The 16,793-nt window shown below is 37.4% G+C and overlaps 1 protein-coding gene across 6 annotated transcripts in view; it reads right to left on the bottom strand.

The window, feature by feature from the left end:
• FERRY3 (FERRY endosomal RAB5 effector complex subunit 3) overlaps positions 1–16,793 on the bottom strand; it is a 99,353-nt gene that overhangs the window by 60,029 nt on the left and 22,531 nt on the right. For all 6 annotated transcript variants that reach the window (XM_072653977.1, XM_072653978.1, XM_072653981.1 and 3 more), the window contains exons 9-11: positions 8,345–8,473; positions 4,287–4,361; positions 656–858 (exon numbers count right to left, since the gene is read on the bottom strand). In XM_072653977.1, coding sequence (XP_072510078.1) covers positions 656–858; positions 4,287–4,361; positions 8,345–8,473 — 407 coding nt within the window. The remainder of the gene's footprint in view (positions 1–655; positions 859–4,286; positions 4,362–8,344; positions 8,474–16,793) is intronic.

The raw sequence follows: 16,793 nt of genomic DNA, 5'->3' as shown, positions 1-16,793 counted from the left end.
ACTGTTCTGAATCTGGTTCTCCAGGAGGGCAGCTGGGTCCACTATCTGTCCTAGGTCTATCATGGATTTCAATGCTCTGTGTCCTTTTCAGTTTCAATATGGGCCTCTCAGTCCTTGCTTCAGTTATTAGTTCTGTAACATATTTTATTTTTATGCAGAGTGGGAGTAGGTTATCGGGCTGTAAGTAATGAAGGTGGGCGAGGAGGGGGTAGTGGGGAGAAATCTTCAGAAAACACTAAAAATAAATAATAGTGCAGAATGGACGAATAAATGACTTGGACACTTTAAAGATCACAATGCTACTCCAGTGTGGAAAGCAGGTCTTGATAACTTGTTTATGGGTTTTCTCCTTTTCAAAAGAAGACATCAAGATATCATTTTTCCCCACCACCAACTTATGTGTGTGTTGAGATAATGCAAGCTAATTTGAATAAGAGGCCAAATAATTCAGAAGGTAAATCCGCTGCTGCTGCTAAAACCAAAATAAAGGGGAAAGAAAGGAAAAAAAAGAAACCATGCAATCTATTTCAAAGCTAAATATAAATGATTCTAAATTATTCACCAGTTTGGATTTTCTATGTCACCGTGCAACATCGTCAATAATGTAGAGTTTGTTATATATTTATACCATCAGAGTACTTTTTCACCAGCTTACCTCTGACATATCATGCACCAGCAAGAGAGGAATACTAATTGTTGTGATGTCATGAGTACAGCAAACTTTTAGAATATTTCGGAGGCCCATTATGGCAGGATCACGAGCTGTGATGTTACCAGATCTCACATTGTCATCCACACAGAGATGGAAAGCCACATGAATTTCAGAGAGATTGGAGTGCCGGGTAATATAAAATTCTCCTACAAACAAGAGATATCATTATATTTTTCAAATGAATAAATCTCTCCCAATTATATCCAATGTAAGGGACTAGCAGATATAACCAATAAGTTATGAAATGTAGCTGAACCAATGCTATTAAACCATGTGTGTACTGTAGGTCTCTATCTGGGAAGTCAGAAAGTTATGAACTCCTAGCAACACCATTACTGGACTTAGCCCCAAAGAGACAAAAGATAAGAAAAAGAGATCACTAAGTAAAAACATATTTATAGTAACAAAGAATTGGAAACTCAAGAGTCTTTCAAGTGTGGAATGGCTGAACAAATTATGGCATAGGATATTATGGAACATTTTTATGCTATAAGAATTGACAAAAAGGATAGTTTTAGAGAAACATGGGAAGACTTGTATGAAGTGATGTGTAGTGAACGGAACTAGGAGAACAATTTATTATTCCTTATACAACATTATAAAGAAAACTCTGGAAGACTTACGAATTCTGATCAACCACAATTCTAGAAGACTGCTGATGCTAACTAACTACTTCATGACGGAGGTGATGAAATGGAATCAAGATGCAGAAAGATATAAATATTTCTGCACATGAATTTGCTTTACTTGACTATACATATTTGTTAAAAAGGGTTTTGATTTTCCTTTTTTCCCCCCTTTTTGGGGGGTGCAGGAGTGTTAACTGGAAAAAAAATAATGACTGTTCCCTAATTCCTGTACCATTGCCATGGCTCACACTGCCTAGGTGGGTAAAGAAATAGTTGGCAAGAAGAGCAAAGGAATAGAAACAATAATCAATTTCATACTACACAGAGACTCATCAATGAATCTGATTCAATTAGTGACAAAGGAATAAAACACTCATTTTCTAAATCTACTTTAATTTTTTTTTCCCAGTCCTTCAGGTTCTGCTAAGCAAATCTACATTTCTGGCACACTAAGAAATATACAACAATCTTTAGCCCTAAGCATTATCAATGGATATAAGAAATATTCAAAGGTATCATGCTGACCTGAGACAAAGGCAAAGTAGGAAGAAAAAAGAAAAGACATGAAGGAAAAAAAGGGGACTGAAGGGAATAAGAGGAAGGGAAAGGAAAAGAAGATAACGTAAAAGAAGACAGCACGGCAGGGGGAATGGTAAAGTGACATTTACAGCTTAGATCATTTGGACATTAGGGTGGCAGGGACAAATAACACTTCTTTTAAAATCAGAAGGCTTAAGTACGAGTTACAGTTCTAACACTTACTACTTGTGTGGCCTATGGCGAATCATTTAATCTCTCTTACTCATCTGCAAAATGGGAATAGTAATTGTTGTATTACCTGTGTCAGGAATTGTTATGAGAAAGGCATGTTGTAAACATTCCATCACTCTGACAACGTAAGCTGTTATTCAATGGCACAGGTGACCTACTGCTGCTCTAATAGAATGATTGAGACAATGTAGTTCCTCAATAGACTTCATTCTACCTTTACTATTGCATTCAAAGACTACCATATTCTTTTCTAACTTAGGTCTGTAGATCAAATAACAGTCAACATCTACCTGGGAGGCAAAATGACTTAAGATTCTAGAGTCAGCTGTAAGGAATGTTAGCCCCAGCACTGCTTCTGACTTGGGCAATCTAAGTAACTTTGCAATTAGCCTCATTTTCCTTTTCAATAAAATAGGAACAACTTACCTGTCAATATTAAATTAAACACTGATTGTTTTCCTACTACATACAAAGTATCGTTGAAGTGCTATGGGGGAACACAAAAATCTAAGATATTGATTGTTTTCATTAATAAATTGTCTTTTTGAATACAAAATCTTATAATATGAAAGCACTGTTCCCTTGGGACTGATTTAGTATGACCTAAGTTATCATTTAATAGTTTAACATTCTTTTCCATAATTTGCACCTACAATAAAGCCCTGGTTCAAAAGCAATAACTAGCCACTTAACCTACCAGGTTTTGCCAAAAAAGAGCAAGGGGTTCAAGGAAGGAAATACTGATACAACAAAAGAGTAAAGTTAAAAACAACAAAAAAATCTCAGACGTCACTGCCTCCGGAACAGATAACAAGACTGGCACAATTTAAGAAAGCCACAAAATATGGATGATTTTAATTATGGAGCTGATGGAAAGGAGTATGATGAACCCTGTCTCAATGAATGTATTTTTAGATGGAGTGGAAGATAGCTTCCTGTTCCACAAGGTGGAGGAAACAGCATGAAATGATGTAATGCTGCTTCTAACATTATCCACCAAGGTACCAGATCTGAAGGTGGAAGGAAATTTGAAGCCTGACAACCACAAGTTAGCCAGCTGGACTGTCAAGAAGAGCACAAGAAATAGATATGATGTTTACCTGATTAAAATATAATGCGATTGACATGTATAAAAATCTTCTCTTAAGATGTGATTGTAATGAAAGTAATTAACCAGGGGAAGAATGGACTAGCAGTCAAGAGACTCCCAACTCTGGCACTACGTTGAAGAATCTGGGCTATGGTTCTTCACTTGTTAATAAATAAGGGGGTAGGGAGAGGGCTGAACAAGATCAGTGTTTCCTAATGAGTGATCCACATTAAATTTTCATTAGCCTATAAAATTTGTTATTAAAATGTCTTATTAATATAAACTAATTTTAAAAAATTCTTTAACTGCTGAGAGTGCAAAGGGTAGAATAGCCTACAGTAGAGAATTTAGGCATTCTGCCTGTTCCATAGGATACTTTGGATTGGTGAACATTGAACTAGATGGTCTCTAATTCATTTCTCTAAAATTCTGTGACTACCACATTGGACTTGTGATATATGAACATAGTCCAGTTTACAGTTCAATTAGAAACTCTTCCAACCACAAAATACCTTGCTAGTAATCTTGTTATACATGAGAAAATTGTAGCGCAGTGGAGCTAACTTGAGATCAAGTGTGTTAAGCCAGGCTGAGGAATAAGAGCCTATAAATTTCCAGTTGGTAAAAGGATGAATAAACATCCAAGAACACTACAGGAAATGAAAGAAAGGGGAAGTAAGATAATCTGTTAGGAAATGAAAATTAGATTTGAAATCAGATGACCCATGTACTAGAGGTTCAATTCTCCTTCTGTTGTACCTCAGAGGGAGTAAATATTTCTTAGTCCATCTCTTTAAGAAACTAAAAAACAATGAATAAAAAGGAGATCTTAAGTTAAAAGTGACAAATGACAGAACTTTCTCCTTTGGAATCAGGAGAAAATCTGAGGTAGCATATTTTCTTGTAAAGTTGTTACTTAAACCAAGATAAAAAAAAGATAAAAGGCCAAATCATATTATACAAATACAATAATTTGTTTTGACTGGTAGATGGTTCCTAAATTATAGTATAAAAAAAGTTGTATGTCAAATCTATTCCTTCAATGTAACTGAACATAAAAACATAAAGTAAAAATAGTACTCACCAGGCAAAATATTTGAATAGTTTCGTTCAATATTCTTAGCCTTATCATCACTTCCTCCATTCCGGTTTCCTGAATCTGTACATAGGATGGAAGAATATTATCACCACCACAGTCAATATCTTTTATTTATGTAATCTTTTTTAATTTTAAAGAGCCTAAGACCTCATATACGTGTTAGAGCTATATAACATTTTAATGAGATATATGTGACAGTTAACTACATCTTTCAGAAGAAACCGAGGCTCCAGAAAGTGCCATAATTTGCTCAAGATCACACAAAGTGTACACGTTAGTGGAAAGCATATTAGACAAGGGATCAGATCTGGTTTTGAATTCTACTTCTGACACTCTCTTGAGCATTAGTTTCCTCATCTGTAAAACAAAGACGTTGAACTTAATGAACTCTAAGGTCCTTTCCAGCTCTAAATGCAGCCCGAACTTTATTTCTTCATTGCTTCTCAACCTCCTGTATCTATCTTTTAATCCTGTCGTTTTTTCATTTTGTCATGTTTAATCTATGGTTGTTTTTTTAAAGAAATTAGGATATTTGGGTTGGAGGGGGTGGAGGAGATTGTGCGTATTTTCTCATCTTTAAAATCAGGAAGTTGGACCAGATTACCCTGAGATCCCTTCTAGCACAAAATCCATGATTCTATGATTTTGTCTGTCATTCATCAGTCTTATTCATTCATATATTAGAATATTTTTATCAATGAAGTAAAATTGATTACTTATCTATCTCTCTATTGGCTCCTTCAGGGTTACCTGCAAAGATGTTCTGGCTTCTCTATCCTTAAAAAAAACTTCACTTCAACTTACCATTCTATTGTTACGTCTCTTTTTCTCTTCTCATAGCCAAATGCTTAGAAAAAGCCATCTACGTTTGTTGCCTATATTCCTCTCTCCTTTTACTGATTTTTCAACATCTTATAATGTGGGTTCTAACCTCATCATTCAACTACAACTGCTCCTCCCCCTAAGCTACCAATGATCTCAATTACCAAATCCAATGGCCTCTTCTCAGTTCTAAACTTTCATTTCTGAAGCATTTGGTATTTCAGGCATCCCTTCCTTTGAGATAGTCTCTCTTCTTTGGGCTTTAGTGGCACTGACCTCTCCTAGTTCTTCTACTTGTCTGGTTATTTCTCCTCTATTTCCTTTGCTAAGTCATCATCTGTGCCCTGTACATAAACTGTGGCGCTCTCCTGGGCTCTTTTTTCTTACTTTTTCTCAGTGAGATCTGTGGGTTCAATGATCATTTTTATGCAGATGACTCCCGGATATATCTATCCAGCTCAAGTTTCTCTCCTGAATTTTAGTCTTGCATTACCAACTGCCTCCCAGTTACTTCCCATTGCATGTCCTTTAGGAGTCTAAAATTTAAATATCCAAAAAGAATTCATATCTCCCCCAAACCTGGCCTTCTTCCTAACTTCCTTATTTCTTTTGAAGACACAACCACCAAGCCATCCTAGACACAACTTCCAAAGTGCTATTCTGAAAACATAGGTATAACCACGTCAAATCCATCCATGAGAGGATTTTTATATAACAACATGTGGGGGTTCCTTTAGGAAAGTGGACTTTTATAACCCTACTTGTTTTACTGACTCACTCAAACCACAAAAGTAGTTGCTTGAACAAGAACAAAATAACATCATGATGTATGTGCACTGTCTGTGGTTTGCAAACTTCCTGTCATTTGCAGCACATATGCTGTCTTGTCAATATAGTCAGAATTCTCCCAAACTCTTCTACACCTGTAAAGGTCCCAGTCTATATGTCCTTGTCACTTCTACAGCCTGAATGAGTAAAATAAGAGAGGAAGGATGGAGGAAGAGGGAAGCCAGGGAATTTCTGTAAGATTTGTGGTGAGATAAATTCTCTTCCATTTTCTTTATATGTGACAGTCAGCTCTGTCCTGAAACATGTCTCATAGAGTGCCACAGGAAGTCATAGGACTGTTTAACTGGTTTACCTTTTAGGTTCTTAGTGAATGAGAAAAATTTGATTTGCAGTGAATACTCAATAACGTGTGAAGGTTCAGAGTAGACTGTTAACTAGAAGAATAAAGGGGAGCTTCCTGGAGACGGTGGCACTTGATGTGTACTATGGTGGGAAATCAACAGTCAAGTCAGAAGACTTAGATTGAATCCTGATTTGGCTACTTCTATCACCTCTGTCAAGCCACTTAACTTAGAAGGTTTTCATAGGATTTAGAATTCATCTAGCCCAACTGGCTCATTTTACAGATGAGGGATTTAGAGTGAGAGAAGTCAGCCACACTAACAAGGTGAGCATTAAGTATCACTGCTCTGATTTATACTAGAAACAGGAAGGGGGAATATCCATGAAGTAAAAAGCAGAATAATTTCTTTTTACTTGTGATTTATTTAAAAAATTGTAGCCATAAAGAGGGATCATATATACTTGGAAGCAGATTCAGTAGGTTAAATTTTAAAACTTACCAAGTATTCTGTGTATGTACCAAGCACATATTTTTGTACATGATAATATATTACTGGGAGTATGTACAGACCAGAAGGAGTAATTACTGCAATTCTGTGCCTAAATCATGAAATACTGTAACAATACATAATCATAAAAAGGAAGAAAGGCAATTTTACATGACATGTGTGATATTCTTTTATCAAAAATGTTTAAAAGCAACATTTACACTTTAATTTTTAGCCAAAAAGGGAGGTTTGTATCTACTTTGGCATGAATTTATGTGTCTAATTTATGAAGATGTAAAGAAATATGGGATTTGAAAAAAAGTGATGTTAGTGATGTTAAATAAACAAAACAGAATGAAAAGAAAAATATATACAATTATGACAACCATATAAATAAATTTTAAATGGCAACACAATAGTTAAAAACACACTGGACAAAACTGGTACTAACTTATAAAACACAGATCTTTTCTTTCTTTTAACAAACAAAAAGTAAATCAAGAGTAAAATTGCAAGTACTGCCTATCAGTTGTAATTGCTCTTAAATACTGTTTTGCTTAACTGTATTGGGGAATTTTATGTTGTAGATAACTGCATTGTATGCAAATTTTGCATAATGCATGAAAACAAACTACATTAATTTTTAAAAGATTTTTTTTTAATTGAGGGATTTTAAAATCTAAATAAGAGCAAAGCAAAGGACTCTGGAATTTGATCAGAGTTTTCTCTTAGATTAGTAAATATTTAGCAATATTTTGTGATTGTAGTGAATCTAATGAAAAGAATGAAAAATTCATTCATTTATTCAATGAAGAGAATTCATTTCCTGGTCCTCCCTCCCCCTCCTCCAGTATTATTTACAAAGTATTTAAAAAATAAGTTGCAAAGACACTTATCTTGAGGACAGAGATTAAAACAATTAACAACAAAAAAGAGAGCAGAGAATCTCAAGAAAACAGTGAGTAATTAGCACAACCAGGAACTTACTGCACTGTTTCACAGGATTCTACTAAACACTAAATAGAAAAAAGGAGATGAACTAATGTTAGCTTCATGCTTTTTAAAAGTATGAAAGGGAGACAATGATTTTTTAAAAAAATATAGCTTTCCCTTTCACCTGTGGATCTGAAATAGCACACACAATACAAATACAAATGAACAAAATCTTACAGCAAAATTATACTTATTTTGTAGTAAGAAAAACTGAGACAGTAAAGCAACAACCTTTGTTTAATGTCCATTTTGTTCAGAGTATTATACTAACTATAAAACAAATTCACAAAGCTTGAGGCCAAAAGAAAAAAACAGAATTCATTTATGTCAGTATACTCAAGGTGAAAAATTGATGTGCTCTATGTCTCACCATTATTAATCACCATACCATTCAAGGCATGGCGATCCAAGTACCACTGTTGAGCAGGGTTAAGATAAAATGTATTTTGAAAGAAACATTAAGAAAACCTCTTAATTAGAATCCACAGGCAAGACATAGCTTGACAATGTACGGTTAAATGTAGTACGACTCATGATCAATGAGAATAAATGAAATTTAATTTTTTTTTGTTGGACCTAAAAAACATATAGTTTCTTTGTTTTACTGACCATTTGGTTCTTTCAATTTACTCCTGCGTTGGGTTCGAGCATAAAGTACCACCTGCTGGACAATTTCCAGCTGCTCCTCAATCCGAGGAAAATGGAAGTCAGTGCATTCTTGACAAACTGTGGCAAAATCTAAGAGACACAAAAATTTACATATAAATTTCAAAATTCAAGTTGTTGAATCTTGGGCTTTTATAGATCAGGAATTCTAGGGCACACATACACACAAATAAAAGATGTATAATGCATATCTCATACTTCCATCTTCAATTAATATATGAAATTAATTACTTCAAAAATCTAAGATTTCATCACTCCTACATATCTATTCTAACAAAAACTTGAAATTAACATTAATCCAAATAATGCTCAAGAAATACAATGAGAAATTACAGTAACTTCTTTCATCATACATACTCCTCTAAACTTCAAGGTGGTCACTGGGACTTGAAACCAGGCAGGGGGCATCTGCATGTGCTTCCAGTTCTGGTCTCCTCAGACTCAAACATCTTTATCACATTGTTTTAAACTCTGGAATTCTGTAAGGCAGGTGCTATTATTATAGCCATTTTACAGTTGAGGAAACTGAGGCAATCAGCATTTAAGTGACTTGTCCAGGGCCCCATAGCTAGGCTAGCTTTGAACTCAAGTCTTTCTGACTCTGGGCTCAGGGCTCTGTTCACTGTGCCACTGGTTGTCTCAAGTAGGATAGAGGACTTTTGTGCATTTCTAATCAAAAGATCAGAAATGAGCAAGAATTAAAAAATGTAGACCTAAGACTCAGGGGAAACCTAGAAAGATAAATTTGAGCAATTCAAAGGGTCATTATGATGATGCAGTGCTGATATTCTTGTTGTTGTGTTTGTCCTTCACTGCCGAAGAAGACCATGCCATCAGAGAAATGATGACATGACTTGCACTTGACTTTGTTTTGAGTGAGGGAGGGCTGTGCAGGTCACCAGCCTCACTTCTCCTTCAGAGCCATCTGAATCCAGTGACCAGATATTCATCAGGATGACTGGAGATGACCCAGGATTCACTGGGAGACCTTGGTCCCTTTAGGCCAAGGCCTATTTGGTATTCCTTTGGGGTGAGGTAGTGGCCATTCAGCAAATAGGCCTAAGAAGTAGTCAGGGGATGGCCCCCTTTAATGAGGCAAAGCAAAACAGCATTCTAGCTTCCAGCTGAAAGAACCAGAGGTCACAATACACTAAGCCTCAAGTTCCAAGCACAAGAAACGTGAGACAGAGCCCCCTGCGCTCCAGAAGCAGAGATCCACCTTAAAAGCCAGGAAAAGAGCAATCATCATAAGCAGAAAGCAAACTACAGAATCTTACTATAGGGACAAGGACCAGAACATGAATACCGAAGAAGTCGGCATTGAGACTGTACTCCCATCTGAAACTTCAGAAGAGAATATCAACTGGTCCAAAGACTGGTGCAGCCTAAAGAGCAATTTGGAAGAGCTCAAGAATGATTTTAAAAGCCAAATTAGAAAAATAGAAGAAAAACTGGCCAATGATTTTAAAAATATGAAAAAATAATTCACTGAAGAGAACAGCTCCTTAAAAAGGAAAATTGAACAAATGGAAAAGAAACTACAAAACCAAACTGGAAAAAATAACTCCTTAAAAGGAACAACTGGGCAAATGGAAAAGGAGATGCAAAAGTTAACTGAAGAAAATAATCTATTAAAAATTAGAACTGGGCAAGTAGAAGCTAATGACTCTATGAGACATCAAGAATCAGTCAAACAGAATCTAAAGAATGAAAAAATAGAAGAAAATTTAAAATATCTCATTGGAAAAATAACTGACCTGGAAAATAGATCCAGTAGAGAAAATCTAAGAATTATTGGTCTACAGGAAAGCCATGATGAAAAAAAAGCCTGGAAAGTATCTTCCAAGACATCATCAAGGAAAACTGCCCAGAGGTCCTAGATCCAGAGGGCAAAATAGTTATCAAAAGAATCCACCGATCAGTTGTGAGCTGATTTAACCATTTGGAGAGCAATGTGGAACTATGCCCAAAGGGCTACAAAAATGTGCATACCCTTTGACCCAGCAATATCGCTTCTGGGACTCTATCCCAAAGAGATCATAGAATTGGGAAAGGGTCTCACATGTACAAAAATATTTATAGCAGCTCTCTGTGGTGGTCAAAAACTGGAAATCAAGAAGATGCCCATCAACTGGGAAATGGCTGAACAAGTTGTGGTATATGAATGTAATGGAATACTATTGTGCTATGAGAAACGATGAACAGGAAGACTTCAGAGAAGCCTGAAAAGACTTATACGAACTGATTTTGAGTGAAAGGAGCAGAACCAGGAGAACTTTGTACACAGCAACAACCACAGTGTGTGAGGACTTCCTGGTACACTTAGTACTTCATTGCAATGCATGGACTTAAAAAATTTCCAGTGGACTTGAGGCAAAATGCCTTCCACATCCAGAGAAAGAACTATGGAACTGGATTGCATATAGAAACAGACTATTTTCTTTTGTATTATGTTTTGTTTTATGGCTTCTCTCATTCATTTTAATTCTTCTATGCAACCTGCATTTAATAGGAATGTATGTGTAGAACCTATATAAGATTGTATATTGTCTCAGGGAGGGAGTAGTGAGGGAGGGGGGAATGAAGGAGAGAGGCTGGAAAAAAATCTGAGATATATGGAAATGATTGTAAAACACCGAAAGCAAATAAAATAATTTAATTAAAAACAAAAACAAACACAAAAAATAAACAAACAAAAACAATCCACCCATCACCTCCTGAAAGAGATACCAAACTGAAAACATCAAGGGATATTGTTGCCAAATTCCAGAATTATCAAGTGAAAGAGAAAATACTGCCAACAGCCAGAAAGAAACAATTGAAATATTGAGAAACTACAGTCAGAATCTCACAGGACCTTGCAACTTCCACATTAAAAGACTGGAAGGATTGGAATATGATATTCCATAAGGCAAAGGAGCTGGGACTGCAACTGAGAATCAATTACTCAGCAAAATTGAGCATAACACTTCAGGCAAGGAGATGGACATTCAAAGAAATAAGGGACTTCCAGACCTTCCTGATGAAAAGGCCAGAGCTCAATAGAAAAGCTGATCTTTAAACACAAGTCTCAAGAGAGGCATAAAAAATAAATAGGAAAAAATAAATAACAAACTTTTTACTCAGTATGGGCAAACTGTTCACATCCCTATAAGGGAAGAAGATACCTGTTAATCTTGAGAACTGCATATTTATTATGACATTTAACAGGGATATACATAGATAGAGGGAGTGGCTATAAATTAAATGATGTGATGATAAAAAATGTGAGTTAAGGGTGCGCAGGGATTGTAACGGGAGATGTGAAAAGGAGGCACAAAAAGGTAAATTACATCACAGGAAGAGGCACAAAAACAGATTACAGTAGAGGGAAAGAGGGGAGGGAGATGAGCATTGTTTGAGATTTACTCTCATCCGATTTGGTTCAAGGAGGGAACAACAAACTCAGTTAAGTATAGAACTCTAACTAGCTCTATAGGCAGTAGGAGGGGAAAGGGGAAAGAAAAGGGAGGGGAGGCTAAAAGGGAAGCAAGAAGTAGTAAGGGAAAAGGGGAATAAAAGGAAGGGGGGCTGCAAGAAGGGAGAGAAGACTGAGGGAGATGGTGGTCAAAAATTAAAGCTCTATTGTGGAGGGGAAGAAACAAGTGTCCCCTCAAAACCTCAATGTTTCCAAAGGGTATTAAGAGAAATAAGAAAATGGAATACCAGGAATGGATTAGTTCTGTTCTGAAAGTCTTAGGAGGGGGAAAGATAAGGAAAAGTAAAAGGAATACGTTGCTATAGAAAGGGAAGGCTAAGAAAAGGAGCATACAAACGTGGAATAGGGAAAAAAGGGGATGGGCAGCAGAGGAACCTCACTCTTATTGGAAAAAGACAAAGGGGAGTTGAACAAGCACACAACTGGAATGAAACAGAAATATAACAAACTTAATAGGAAAACAAGCAAGGACAGAGGTGGAGTTAAGAGGGAGGATAATACCAGGAAGGAAATATTTAAAAAGATGATGGAAGTGCGACTCAAATAAAGAGATATGAGAAGACACCCCCAACCTAATGCTTTACAGAGGGGGGAGGTCCCCAGGTGCTACACATTGCACATGTTTTGGACTTTTTCAATGTACTGATGAGCTGTGCTAATTTTTCTCCCCTTTTCAAAAGATATTGTTTGTTATATGGAATGGCTCTCTCTGGAAAGAGAAAGGGGAGAGATATATGGGGTACTATGGTGATGTAAGAAGCAGAAAATATTAGTAAAATCTCACTTTTAAAAAGAAAAAGATAGGGCTGGCCCTGCTGGAGCAGGAACAAATTTGTCTTCAAATTCTAATGGAATTTTATTATTCGTAAGAAATGATGAAATGATGATGATTTTAGAGAATCCTGAGTAGTGTGAACTGAGGGAAAATGAAGTGAAAACCAGGAAAACAATTTATAATAATAAGATAATAAGATTAAAAGGAAAGACACCTCTGAAAGACCTAATAACTCTGATCAATGCAATGATCAACCATGTTTCCAGATATTCCTGTGGGGAAGCATGTCACATACCCCTCCTGACAGAGAAGTGGTAGACTCAAGGTGCAGAAAGAGATACATATATTTCAAGGCATGGCCACTGTAAGAATTTAATTTGCTTAATTATACTTAGTTTGTTAAAAGGGCTTCCCCTGCTCCTACCTTTTTAAACTAGGGGTGGGGAGAAAAGGAGAGTCACCCAAACAGCCTGAAACATTCTTTTTAAATGTACAGAAGAAAAGAGAAGGAATTTCAGAAAGAAGCAACGAAAAGCAGGGCAATTTTTAAAGTAACGTAGGAAATTCATTTTTTTTAAAAGAGCAATTGGTCCAAAATAGATACATAGTTTCAAATACAGCCTCTTTTTGCATTCTATTGTATTTTTGAAAATTTTGGGGGGAGGATTTAAATTTAAATAATTACAATTTTTAAAAATTGCTAAAAATCTATGATTTTATCAATAGGGATGTTCCTTTTCCCGATGCAGACTGAAGCCTCTTCACACCTTACTTGAAGGTTTACTGTGCCATGGCACAGCATCTTTATCTAAGCTTTTCCTTGGACAGTGGTTAAGTTGCCTGAGCCTCAACTCAGTCAACAAACATTTATTTAAGTGCCTACAATTTTGTCAAGTATTGTACTAAGCACTAAGGATACAAAGACAAATGGGAAGTTCCTGGTCCTCAAATACCTTATATTCCAAGAAGAGAGCCAACATGTATAGATATAATGTACAGAAGACGAACATTCAAGAAAGGAAATATTCAAGGACAAGGAGAGACAAAGGAAAGAAGTTGTATATGATTCTAAATTTGTTCAAACACTTGTTACCCTTTAAAAGACTAAAATTCAGTTTAAAAAGTAGGAGAGAGTATGTGAAAGTTCTTTAAAATGGCATATGAACCCTAGTAGGCCTGAAAGCTCTTTAAACAAAAGTTATATTCTCAGATGTGTTTAATTTAACCCACTTAAAAATGGACCGCTACTCTAGGTGTAGTAGATAGTGTGCTGGAATTGGAATCAGGAACATACAAATTCTTGGGCAGCTAGGTGGTACAGTGGTAGAGTGTTGGAGCTGGAATCAGGAAGGCTTATCTTCCTGAGTTCAAACCTGATCTCATACATTCATTAGCTGTAGGACTCTGGATAAGTCACTTCACCCTGTTTGGCCCAGTTTCCTCATCTGTAAAATGAGCTGGAGAAGGAAATGGCAAACCATCACAGTATCTTCACCAAGATATCCCCAAATGGGGTCACAAAGACCTGGACATGATTGAAATGAAACAACAAAAACTAAGTTTGAATCCTGCTCCCTGGGAGCTATTTACATAATTTACATTATAAAACCCTGTTACTTTATTTAAAATAACTTTTATTGATACCTTTTGTTTTCATATCACAATCACTGGACCTCTTCCCCTTCCCCCAACTGGGAATCGAACCCTCCCTTGTAAAAAAGGAAGAGTTAAAAATAAAAATCACATACTTGACCAGACCATGTACGAAAATGGATGCATTTTTTTTGTCACACAGTTCCTCATTGCTCTGCTCTGAGAAAGGATGTATGGTTCATTATTTATTCTCTAGGATCAAGACTGATGAAGACTTGTTATGATAGTTATTCAGTTACAGCTCTCCATTAGAGTTCTTTTCATTCCTACTCTTGTAGTCTCAGCACTGGTTCACAGCCTCACAGATGATTCAGAGCTGGCAGGGACCTCAGAAATCATTAAATTCAACCCCCTAATTTCAAAGATGACATAACTGAGACACAGAAAGTTTAAATGTCTTGCCCACAGTCAAAAAACAGTAAATGGCTGGGATTCTAATCAATGCTCTCTGATTTCAAATCCCAAACCCTTTGTTTTGGTCAGCTTTATATAAGCCATTTTATCTTGAACTACTTATTTTTATAGTTAATTATACTATAATTTCGTTATCAACCAATTTAACCAAAGTATAACAGAACTTTGACAGGGAAAAAAGAAAAATGAATCAAAAGAAAGCTGTTAACAGAGAAGTATGAAATCTGTGCTAAATAACTATGCTTTAGCTCTTGGGGTATTGTTTTGTTCGCTTAGATATGTGTATTACAAGAAAAAAAGATTTCTGAAAACGGTTTATAAGACATTTAATGGGGGGGCGGAGCCAAGATGGCGGAGTAGAAAGACGCACATACACATAGCTCCGAACCCACAACCCATAGAACGGCTACAGGGAAGTAACTCACGGCGAATTCTGCACCCAGAGGCCACGGAACATTGGAGCGAGGGAGATTTCTGTTCCGGAGAGACCTGCAAACCTCTCGCGGGGGGTCCTTCGCGCTGCGGACTGGGCGCCGGGACTGGGAGCTGAGTGGAGCCCTGCCGCAGCCGCGGCACCAAGAGGAAAAGATCCGAGCGGCCACGCGGGTCCCTCCACCCACAAAGGGACCTGCAAACCTCTCGCAAAAGGTCCGTCACGCTGCAGACACGGAGCCCAGACCAGACCAGACCTGCTGTGGTCACGGCTGCGGCACCGAGAGAAACAGATCCGAGCAGGCATCAGGGATGGGATCTCCAGCGGCCGCACAAGTCCCTCCACCCACAGGTGACTGGGGTGGGTGAGAGAGTCTCTTTGGCGGGTCGAGGGGGGAGTGGGGTGCCACTATAATTCAGGCCCCCCCGGGAGGTAGAAGCTGAGAGGCAGCTGCAGACAGGGGCTCCCCAAGCGGGCGGGAGCCTGAATCCATTGTGGAAGGTCTGTGCATAAACCCCCTGAGGGAACTGAGCCTGAGAGGTGGCCCTGCCCTGACCTCAGCACCTGAACTTAATCTCATACTGAATAGCAGCCCCGCCCCTGCCAAAAGCCCTAAGGCTGGAAGCAGTATTTGAATCTCAGACCCCAAAAGCTGGCTGGGAGGATCAGGAGGCGAGGTGGGTGTGAGGAGAATATTCAGAGGTCAAGTCACTGCTTGGGAAAATGCCCAGAAAAGGGAAAAGAAATAAGACTATAGAAGGTTACTCTCTTGGTGAACAGGCATTTCCTCCCTTCCTTTCTGATGAGGAAGAACAATGCTTACCATCAGGTAAAGACACAGAAATCAAGGCTTCTGTGTCCCCAGCCCACCCAATGGGCTCAGGCCATGGAAGAGCTCAAAAAGAATTTTGAAAATCAAGTTAGAGAGGCAGAGGAAAAGCTGGGAAGAGAAATGAGAGACATGAAGTCAAAGCATGATCAGCAGATCAGCTCCCTGCTAAAGGAGACCCAAAAAAATGTTGAAGAAAATAACACCTTGAAAACTAGCCTAACTCAATTGGCAAAAGAGGTTCAAAAAGCCAATGAGGAGAAGAATGCTTTCAAAAGCAGAATTAGCCAAATGGAAAAGGACATTCAAAAGCTCACTGAAGAAAATAGTTCTTTCAAAATTAGAATGGCACAGATGGAGGCTAAGGACTTTGTGAGAAAGCAAGATATCACAATACAAAACCAAAAGAATGGAAAAATGGAAGATAATGTGAAATATCTCATTGGAAAAACAACTGACCTGGAAAATAGATCCAGGAGAGACAATTTAAAAATTTTGGGACTACCTGAAAGCCATGATCAAAAGAAGAGCCTAGACATCATCTTTCATGAAATTATCAAGGAAATCTGCCCTGAGATTCTAGAACCAGAGAGCAAAATAAATATTCAAGGAATCCACAGAACACCACATGAAAGAGATCCAAAAAGAGAAACTCCTAGGAACATTGTGGCCAAATTCCAGAGTTCCCAGGTCAAGGAGAAAATATTGCAAGCAGCTAGAAAGAAACAATTCAAGTATTGTGGAAATACAATCAGGATAACACAAGATCTAGCAGCCTCTACATTAAGGGATCGAAGGGCATGGAATAGG

The sequence above is a fragment of the Notamacropus eugenii genome, chromosome 3 (assembly GCF_028372415.1).
Source record: "Notamacropus eugenii isolate mMacEug1 chromosome 3, mMacEug1.pri_v2, whole genome shotgun sequence".
Lineage (NCBI taxonomy): Eukaryota > Metazoa > Chordata > Mammalia > Diprotodontia > Macropodidae > Notamacropus > Notamacropus eugenii.
The sequence above is the reverse complement of the archived record's forward strand: the minus strand, read 5'-3'. Positions and strand labels throughout refer to the sequence as shown.